Here is an 11,252-nt window from a genome sequence, read left to right on the forward strand (position 1 = left end):
CATGAGCCAAATGATCAGCAGAGGTGTCCTCTCTACAATGAGGGTCAGAAGCTAACTGCTTGTAAGTTCCAAATGTCCCTTAAACTCAATTCTTCATTAGGTATAAATATATATAGTTATAACAAACAAAATCTCAAGAAGATCTTAACAAATTTGGCAAAAAATCCGTTTATGACCGCATTTGCAAAGGGGAAACACCATTACAGATGACTTAAAGAAAACGGTTAAGGACTTCTCTATATTTGAAAATGGTTGAAAACATTTTGCATATTGTATGTACACAACTAAGCAAAGTATGTTACGTAGAACTAGTCTTTTTTATAGACATTTTATTTGCGGAAATGTTACATTTTATAACTTTAAAGTTGTGCACTGAAGATGGATTTCAATGTTTAAAGTCACGTGTGGTGGTACAAATATGTCCATAGTGTTCTTATATAAAATCAGAAAACTGCATCTTGAAACAAATTTGATTGGTGAATGGAACCACACTGATAGCACTATGGGCTCATTACTTAAAGCTCACCTATTATGCTATATTTGAACAATATATTATAGACCATATCTATACAAAACATGTCTCTGAAGTGTTTTGCTCAAAATACCAAACTGATCACCCATTGTAGCATGCCTCATACCCCTCTATTTCAGCCCTGTTACTAAAGTGCTGATTCTGGGTCTGGCCCTTTAAAAGTAACCGAGCTGCTGCTGGCCACGCCCCTTTGGAGCTGCTGCTAGCCACGCCCATTTGGAACGCTCGCATGCAAGCAGTGAGCTCTGTGAAGAGAAGGCTGTCTACCAGCAGAACCTCAAGGATTATTTCTGAAACAGTATGGAGCTCAAACGCTTTCTCTCTTGCGGGTTTACCACAAGGACAGTACCTTTTATATCAGGCTTCTTTACACATACTCTCTCCAGTACAGCGTTAGCTCTGAGTGTTAGCGATGCTTGCTAATGTAAACACAGACCATATTACTTCCAAAACACGTCGCGCATTGTTTCTGATACAGCAAAGTTTCTGATACGGGGCGATAGGTTGGGGCGGAACGTTGCCAGGAGTTCAACGTAAAGCCAGCCCACATTTCCGATATTACGTCATTACCGCATCAAATCTGGATCAGCTCCGTTGTACCCCAATTTTTAGAGATGTGGGTACGGAGGAAAAGAGAGAGGGTTTTATTTTCTGACACTTTGTGAGTCTCTTTACACACCGGGGACACATATTTATGTATAAAATACATAAAAAAGTGCATTTTGCATAATAGGTGACCTTAAGGGGACTCTGCATCTGGCTAACGTAGGACTTTTGAGCTTCTTAAGGAACCTTAAAAGCAGCGCCAGGGTTTGCTCACACCACAGTGACAGTTTTTAAGCGAAGTGACTGATTTACTGCCTTACATTCTCCCAGCCTACTTCAGGAACTCCCTCAACTATTCTGACTTATTTCAGATTTCCATCAGCAGATCAGTACAAAGCAGAGTGTACCAATGGAAAGGCAACACTGTTTATATTTTATTATCTTGCCTTATTTAAAGCTTTGAATGAATTGGCATTTACCTAAAGCTGCAACTCTTTACCTATCAAAGCACAAAGACTGAATAATATTTTGTTTTGTATTTATCAATCTGCAAAAAATAACACAGGGAGTGACTGGATGCCACTTTAATGTTCTGGAAGGAGCAGTCACATGTACACTCCAAACTCACCCATGTGTCGAAACCTGCCCCCTGCTGTATGTATATCAAACTACCCCTGATTTAAGCCCTAAACCAGACTTATAGAATGTATTATCATTTTATTTTCCCGTGATGTATAATCACATTTAGGTCAAAATGTTGTAGATGGAAATGCATTTAATGTGTCAAATGGTTTTATCAGCCCACAGGGGACCACCTATCTATTTAGACTATCACAAAGACAGTGATGTATTTTATCTGATTGTCTTCATTTGAATTATTTAGTGTACTAGAAACTATGAATTTGGACCTCTCGATGTATCTGGGAGTGTGCGTGAGAAAACATCTCCGAATACAGACTACAAAGACATTTTATCACAGAAGATGTTGCTTTTTCTTGGAAGATTACTCGCTTTTTGAGCAAAGACTGCACATTTTATTTTTTACCAAATCTTAATACTCTGTATGTAAGTAGGTTAGTGTTGATATTCAGTGATAGATGCTGTCACAGGGCTGCGGAGCTAGTGTTAGCTACAATGTGTGTTTTCCCTCTTAAATCTCTTATAAGATGATGTCACATGTGAAGCCCCTCCCCGGCGTCCCCCATGAAATGTCCCCTGCCTTGTGTGTCATGTTGTAGTTACAGCATTAATTAAACACTGCAAGTTGTGCTAATATCTATTATAACATGTGTCAAAGCACATTTCACAACATGTGTGAGTGTTTATGCATGTATAACCGATCTGTCTGTCCCTGCGATTTTGAGTCTGTTTTTGGTTCAACTAAATGCAAATAAATGCGAGATGAACTGCCTGCAGCCTTCAGACATTTATTGTAAATTCCTGTATTTGACTTCATGGCATTTTTATTCAATGTACTATAGATCCTCCTGAGACCCACCCATTCATTTTTGTCCTCTGTGGAGGACATTTGGTTTAGGTCCATAACTATGAGGTTATACATGCCACAGCATTAAGTCCAATTGTACTCCACAGAGGACATCCTGGGCTTTTCAGAAATATGACATATGTGGGGGTGTGGCTTTGAAAAAGATAATTTCATTGTATTTCAAAATGGCGTCCATCAACACTAGCACTATTTATAGAAAGAGAAATGGTAAGTTTGTAATTTTGTAATTACCAGTGTTGTGAGGTCAATATTTTAATTAATTATAGTAAGCGAACATCTTAGGAGTTAGTGTAGTGAGTTTCAGAGCAGTGTAATACTTATTTGACCTAAAACTAAATGTTTTTATGAATGTCCTCTGAGGAGGACATGGGGATTTGCTAACTTTTTATTTTACACAACACAAATGGAGTCCACTATGGGCCAAATCTAACACATAGGTTTCTGTAGGGTTCATGGCAGACGGATGCAGTGGGAAAACATACATCAAGTGCCTCAAGTGTCAGATGTATCTCTGCATTTCAAAAAAGGATGGAGTACTACAAATGAGGGCTCAATATTTGTTGCATTGAGTTGTTGTGCTCTAATGTTGTCTATAGGTACTTGTATGTTAATGTTGTTTGTATACTATGCTTCGCATAACTAACACCTGATGTCCTCTTCAGAGGAAACACAATAAAACAAAAATAAAAAATAATTTGTTTAGTTTCTGTTAGTCATTATGTTAATACCACCCTAAAGACTTGTGTGATCTAAAAAAAAAGAGGAAATTTGAAACCTTTCTCTTTCTGGGTCTCAGGAGGATAGAAACACAATATATACCACTAAGATTGTATTATAGCTTATTTTGTGGAGATATACCTTATTTGATAATGTGTGATCATGGTGCATATTCCATGGTTCCCAACCTTTTTTCCCAAGGGCCCACCCAAATGACTCCTGTTGGAAGTTGCGCCCCCCCCCACACACACACACAAGGGGGGGGGGGGGGGGGGGGGGGGCGCAACAGCGGTAAATACAGTTTAAAAGTCTCAAAAATGCTACAACTAGTCACAAACTGGATGAATGTGAAGTATTTTGTTAAAGGAGGATGAAAGCGTAATTAAGGAGCACTATTGGAGTGACTTTGATGGTTATTGGACTCAGGATTAATTAATTTGGATTCCTGCTGTATGAAGAAATTAAAGGACGGCGCAAGTGGAAACAATTCACAAAGGGATTAAACTGTTTAAAACACATGCTCAAAGTAAACCGGATTTTGCCGATGTGTTTATGTGGGTTCAAAAGTCGTAAATAATCTACAAAATGGAGGAGACCGATCTGATCGGAGCAACTGTGACATGGACAATGACTATGTTTTAAAAATGCGCTTATCCAGACAAGCCTGGTTTGGACACTTTACGGGCAGAAGAAACATTTCTATTAAAGAAAGAATTATACATTTCTGTCTTTTTATGCCTATAATAGCTACTAACTTGAATTTTCATTAAAATGAATGAATCAATTATTTTGTATATTTTATTGTAATGTAGAGACAAGGCTTTTAGCGACAATCATGTATTGCATTACAATTATATGTAAAAAAAAAAATTTTAAAAAAAGTCTAAATATGATATTTGGCCTCAAATCATCTGAGGCCTGGCGCCCCCCCCAGGTTGGGAACCACTGCTTTAATTGATACACATATAATAATTTGGTGTTGGCAGGCATATTCTGTCTACATATCTGAACTCGTAATGTAAGTGTGAAATTGTCCAATAAGACTCACAATAGAAATAGCAAATATGACTGACGGAAAGCACAACACCTTGTATGATTAGAAACATGCCAGGGGAGGTAAGGATTATGAGAATAAAAATGAATCAAAATAAAATAAAAACATTTTTTTATGAAATTAGGTCAAAAATAATAAGCATTATAATCAAAATAGAATTGCAAAAACTGAGTAAATTGATGCCCATACTCTTTAAAAATGTGTATTCAAGTTGTATACACAAAACTGTTCGAACAATGAACAAAAAAGAAGAATAAAACAAATATAAAACAAAAGTTGATACAAATAATAATTCAAAACTAAAACGATGCAAACTTAAACAGTGGAATAAAACACTCCATATTGTTATAATATTTTAATAAATATAAACCCTAAACAGAAAAAAAAAGCAAAAAGTGATAAAAAGTTGTTATTGCGTTCTCGTGTATAATATATTGTTATGGTGGTGCCATATTGCTGTGGTTTTTGGTAGGAGTGTTAAAAACTCCGTTTGGATTCAGTCCATCCTTGTGCAAAAAATAATAATACAAAATTCTATCACATCATCTTCAAATGATATGCACATTTTATCCTTACATTTTTTATTGATTTTCATTTTAAAATAATATTCATGTGTGCTCTCTTCTTGTAGCTGACATCAGTTGTCCAGATGTGACTCAGAGCAGGTAGGAGTCACATTCAAGGAAGTGACCGGAAAAGTAACAAACAAGAAACGCTAAGACACAGTAGAGGTAGGATCCAAACCAACACTAATGCCCCTTTCACACCAACGCAACTCCGGTTCAAGCTCCGTGCTAGAGCTTTTCTGGTTCAGAACCGGTTCTTCGGTTTAGCGCCGGCTCTTTTCACACCGCTCAGAGCCCGACTGGTGCTGCCGCTGCTGCGTCATGACGTCACAGTTTACGTCGCTGAGTTTCTCCCCAACGCCGGAGCTCACTTCACAACAACAACGGGCCGGGGACTGCGTTGCTTTTAATCATACGAAGCCAGATTAAATTAAATAACGACTTCTCCAACCTTATACTTTTCTCCAGAGTGCCGTGGTTCATTGTTTATTAATGTGTTTCAGCGGCATTTACCGACCGCTGCAGTGCTGGCCGGCTGCTCTTCAACGGGAGTGTATTCTCCCGTTAGCTCCGGGTTAGCTCACACGGCTCTAAAGTATTCACTGTCTGACTGTCACACAAGCAGCTGATACATATCCCCAGTTCCCCTTAAGTGAATGTGTGTCAGTCTGAATTGACGCTGTTTGGTGTCAGTCTGAATTGACGCTGTTTGGCATCACAACGCTGTTATGAAAGTTTCTCTGGTATAACATGGGTGATGTTAGCATAGCAACCGAAGCTAAACTGACTACTTGCTAAGCAGTTTTCTACAGGCACTTTTTACCGACGTATTTTTCATTATGATTCTACTTGTGATAGTCGGACATGACAACCTGTGCAGCCCATGTATTGATTCCATCCGATAGCTGCTATAATAACTAACGTCTGCCTGCTCTCCACAATGATCAATAACAGCGAACGGATGGTCAAAGTAAGGTACAAATAAACAGAATCACACGAAGCCTGGTTAGTGTTGCCTGACTTTATAAAGTGTGTTTTTTTTAACAAGTGTGTGGTTGCGTTCTAGTCACTTTGCTCAGCACTACTGCTTGTTACAAGTTTTATTTGCCGTACTCGCCTTAAGTGTTAGCTCAGGTTAATCTCGCCCCCCTCCGACGTAAGCGTGACGTATGCGGTTCTTGCTTCTAGACGGACAACTTTTTGGTGCTCGAAACGAACCGGATTCCGGAGCTATGACGCTGCTCCGCTGCGGTGTGAACAGGAAAACCCGGTGCTTTTCAAGCACCAGCACCGAACCGGCCCTGAAACACCGTTGGTGTGAAAGGGGTATTAAAGACGTAACCAGTGGCGGAAACTGGAAAGCAACTATGTACAATTAATCAAGTATTGTACTTAAGTACTTTTTTGACACATTTGTCATTTCCATTTTATGCTACTTTAAATCTCTACTCTGCTACATTTTAGAGGCTAATATCTTACTTTTTACTTTTTAATTACATTTATATAAACACTCACCTTTACGATTTTATTTTTTACATATAAAAACACATGATATGCTGATATGGTGTAATGCAGTACAGTACTACACATCTACACAGTATTTCAAGTTTTCTAAATTTGGTCCACATTCACAAAACACAATACTAAAAAGCTCTTACATGTATAAAAACAGGATAATATAATAACTGTAATAACATAATACTGTGAAAATATCCATTCGGCATAACCAGCGGTTTTACTGTTGATATTATAAAGACATTTATCAGATTCTTTATTATTATTTTTGAAATGGGCCATGGGGCAGAATGAGTACTTTTACTTTTAGTGTATTTTGATGCTTATATTTTTGAACTTTTACTTAAGGATTTTATAGTGGATTATTTTAAGATCCTAGTATTTGTACTTGTATCTAAGTAAAGGATCTGTGTTCTTCTTCCTGTGATTTTTTTTGTTTTGTTTATACATTTTCTAGTTCATGTTATGAATGATTATGTACTCATGTTTGTTATTATGCTCATGCCAATAAAGCTATTTGAAATGAATTGAATGGATCAGCTGCACCAGCGCCATATAGCTAGAATTCTATTATATGGCTCTGAGCTGCACTAACCGACAGAGCAACAGGCGGAAGTGAAAGTGAAACGGTGCTTCCTCCTCCCTCCCTCCCTCCCTCAGCTGCTCGGTGTCTCGGCGGAGGCTCACCGTGAACACCGACATGAGCTCCCTCCAGTTCAACAGCCTGCTGCTGGACATCTCCAACCAGCTGACGGAGAAGCAGCTGGAGGACTTGAAGTTCCTGTGCGGGGACATGCTGGGGAAGCGGGAGCTGGAGAAGATATCCAGCGGGGTCCGACTCTTCCTGCTGCTGACCGAGAGAAGGAAGCTCGGAGCGGACAACACCGACTGCCTGAGCCGCTTCCTCACACAAATCCAGCGGCAAGACCTGGCGGAGAGGTTGGAGAGCTTCGAAAGCTTCGAGAGTCAGGCCGAAGCGAGCGACGACCTGCCGGACAAAGAGGAGAGAGGTGGGCTACAGTCACACTGCTACCTACTGTTTGTAGTTCCACAGAGGGTGTTACTCCTCTAGGACTACAACTCCCATACCATAGACTGAGTACACATTACCATTGGTGTACAGTAGCCTAACTAACTTCCCTACTCGACACAGACACTCTTGTACTGTATAGTATTTCAATTCCATGTTGCTATACTTCTACTCCATTCAGGCAAACACAGTAGGCCTACTATTTACTCCTCTAAATGCATTTCAACAAACAAAGGCTTTAACTATTTATATACTTTGATGAAATTCACAATGTCTGTAGGCCTATATTGTAAAATAAATAAATAATAATAATCCATGTTTATTATTCTAAAAATGAAACGTTGTTCACTATTAAAAGTTATTTTCGTACCACAGTACATTTGATGCTGTTACTTCAATACACAAGTCACTAAGTAATAAGTACTTTAAATGCAGGACTTCTATTTATTTTTTATTCAAAAAGTACATTTATTAGAAAACATATAAATTCAACATTCAAAAGCTTTATTTGTCATGCACATGAGCTACAGCACAGTGTTGGCAATGAAAGCCTTAAGACAGTAAACTTAATTGTCTTATTTAATGATTTATAAAAATACATTGTGAAAAATGCAAGTATATATTTACAAGATATATATGTAAGAATTGAGCAAGTGACACAATGGTGCAAGTTAAATGCAGGAAAAAAATCAAACAAACAAATATATGTTAACTATATTGAATTAAAACAAAATGTAATATTTAATATTGTACAGTGGAACAACATACTGCATATTGTAATAAGTAATTATGTAGACTGTAAATAGATCAATGTGTTTTAAACACAAGTAGGTGGAGTTATTTATTTCCCAGTTTATTTACTTATTTAGATGAATAACACAACATATAAGGAACTAATCATTTATCATGTATTTGTATAGGTTAAAATAAACAATTTTAGTACTTTGAGAGTCATGAAATATTACCCCAGTCTGGAACTCAGTGTGTGATAACATTAGCTGTCATAGGCATAAGCTGCAATGCATCTAGAGAAATTAGTGTCTCTGAACTTGCAGTGGCCCTTCACATTGCCGCCTGATGTGTAAATGAAACAGCTGTTTCAACTGGAAAAACATCAGGCAGCAACATTTTAGTGTCATGTTTGGAGACGATGCTAATATCGTCTGCGCAGGTAACTTATGACTATCTGAAAATTATTATTTAATTATAATTATTTATTAAAAAAATAAAATCCGTAAGAGAAATGTGAACATTGGTTTCATTTTTTTAATATAATTTTAGAGTCAAATGCTTTAACTAAGGAAAACTCGTTGGACCCATGCATACTGTATAAATGAAAAAACTACCATCAGCATTTAAAAAAAAACACATCTATTTTCACCATGATTAGATATGAAAATGAGGCCTTCTCTAATGCTAACTTTTGTTCAATTTAGGAGAAATCTAAAGACAAAAATAAACCAAGCTGGTAAAGTAACACTAAAATGTGCTTTTTGGATGTTATTGGTTCTAGTCTGAAAGAACATTTCATTGGATAAAAATAGCCCAAACTCTCAAAATGTAACAGTGCATAAAAAACAATTGTTTTGTCTGTACAGTCTTCCCTTAAGTTGTAGTGTTTGCAGTCCCACATTTTCCTTGAACAAGTCAGATGGATTGTGGATCAGCATCATACTTTTGTGGAGCTATCAGCATGTGAAAATGAAATGACCATGTAAGAAGCGGTCTTGTTTTTGGAAGAATGCTTTGGGAAAAAATAGCAAATACATCTTTAGGAGATTTGTTTGAAACTGCTGACTTTTAAATTAGCTAAATAAAATGACAATAAAATGACAAATCGCCCAACGCTCAACTGTTCCAAATTGTTCCTGGGAAGGGTGTTTGAGTAGATGAGTTTCATATTTGCCTGAGTATACTATATTTCAGAATGTATTATAATTAGAGAAATACAAATGATTTTTCTCCTGCCAACCCATAATGCCTCCTCCTCCTTTCATCAGATAAACTGGGCATCGCCACAGAGGTGATCGTGGAGAATCTGGGAAGGAATTGGCGTAAACTGGGCCGCAGACTGGGCCTGACGGAGGTGAAGATAGACTCCGTCTCCAAGAGGCATCCCACAGATCTGGAGGAAACAACCAGGGAGCTGCTGAAGGAGTGGAGGAGGAGTCGGGGGGCCCAGGCCCGGACCCAGGAGCTGATCCAGGCCCTGAGAACCTGCATGCTGAACCGCACCGCCGACCAGGTGGAGGACAGCCTGCCCTCCTGTTGAGGATCCACACAACAGTCTGACAGAACTGTGAGGGCTGTGATTAAACTACAAGAAACAATATCAAGAGAATGATACGCAAATATATAAAACTATGCAAAATAAATTATACATATAAATCAACTAAATGAATGTCAATGGTTCATGTTTTTTATCAGATAAAAACGAAGAACAAAACTTTCATTAAGAAGAACCTTTGGAAAACTAAAATACTCAGGACTTTAAAATGAAACAAATACTTAGTAGGTCAAATCCAAAATATACACAAGATAAAATCATTGGGACGATCTCCACAAATGCCATCAGTTTATGGTTTTAAGGAGCATTCTCCTATGATGATGAACCTGTTTCAGTAGCCCCTTGTTAAATTGTGCACTGAAAAGTAGACGAAAGGGAAATGGTGCTACGAGTGCACGTTTAGTACTGACTTCAATACAGAGGTGCAGTGATGACGTATTTTAGTAGGCCGACCGGGAAATAAGCATGTCTTTATTTAGATTATTGCAGAAAATAAGTTCTGTGGCAAACACACATTTATGATACTTACACATTTTGTTCAGCAGGATAATGCCCACATAAAAACAACACTGTTATTATAGTTGAAGCGTAAATTCAATAGCCAGAAGTAAAAAGCTAACGTTAGGCAATAAATGAACGACATCACAGTTCAGTCACCAGCGCTATCAGAACGCAGTACTGTGTGCCGTATCATCACATAGAAGTGTTGATGAATGAGCCTCCAGACATGTGACTTCAGATGATGTTATTATGAGGAGCGGTCAGGCATTTGGGGAACTTTTGTTAAAAGGTTTTTATCATTGTTGGGTAACAACAATGTAATGGTGTTATGTCATTTATTTACAAAATAAATGTTGTAATTTGTTATCTAAGTTACTGAAACCGTTAATAAATTACAGTTGATAATCAAAATGTTGGTGATTACAAGGGGTTACATTTGAGTGTATTCTTTTTGGTAAAGATGCATTACTTTTTTTTTTGTCACATTTTTCCACACAAGTAAAGCCTTTAAGACTTTTCTGTGTTTTTTTGGTTTGTTCTCTTGTTTGAATTTCCACCACCTCTCTTCTACTCATCAATGTGCATTACTCTAAGCCTCCTGAGTCTGGGTGCAGCCGGACGGGGGGGCATGTCGTGGGACTTTCAGTAAAAGCCAACACTATTTTCCTTCTGAGATCAGATCTTTGACGTTTTTGCAACGTACAATGTTTTGTTTATTGCACTGTATTTTGTCAGACTTTTTACATGATGATAATCAGAAATGTGACTTAACGTTTAATATTGAGATTTTTGAAATATATTTTTGACATATTATAAAATGACAAATGTTCATATTTCTTAACGTACTATATTATGCAATTACTTTTTTATATTTTTCAACATGGTCTAAAAGGATTTTTTTCTTTACAACAAGATATAACTTCTTCCATGATATTGTCGACATGCTATACTATTGATTTTTTTTACACATACGATATTACAGTATGACTTTTACATT

At 37.5% G+C, this 11,252-nt stretch overlaps 1 protein-coding gene across 1 annotated transcript; it reads left to right on the forward strand.

The window, feature by feature from the left end:
- Window positions 1-7,059: 7,059 nt before the first annotated feature.
- On the forward strand, window positions 7,060-10,771 carry fadd (Fas (tnfrsf6)-associated via death domain). The gene is made up of 2 exons (XM_034140939.1): window positions 7,060-7,447; window positions 9,468-10,771. The coding sequence occupies exons 1-2, from the start codon at window positions 7,138-7,140 to the stop codon at window positions 9,737-9,739; spliced, it is 582 nt and encodes a 193-aa protein (XP_033996830.1). The 5' UTR covers window positions 7,060-7,137; the 3' UTR covers window positions 9,740-10,771.
- Window positions 10,772-11,252: the final 481 nt, after the last annotated feature.

The sequence above is a fragment of the Trematomus bernacchii genome, unplaced genomic scaffold (assembly GCF_902827165.1).
Source record: "Trematomus bernacchii unplaced genomic scaffold, fTreBer1.1, whole genome shotgun sequence".
Classification (NCBI taxonomy): domain Eukaryota; kingdom Metazoa; phylum Chordata; class Actinopteri; order Perciformes; family Nototheniidae; genus Trematomus; species Trematomus bernacchii.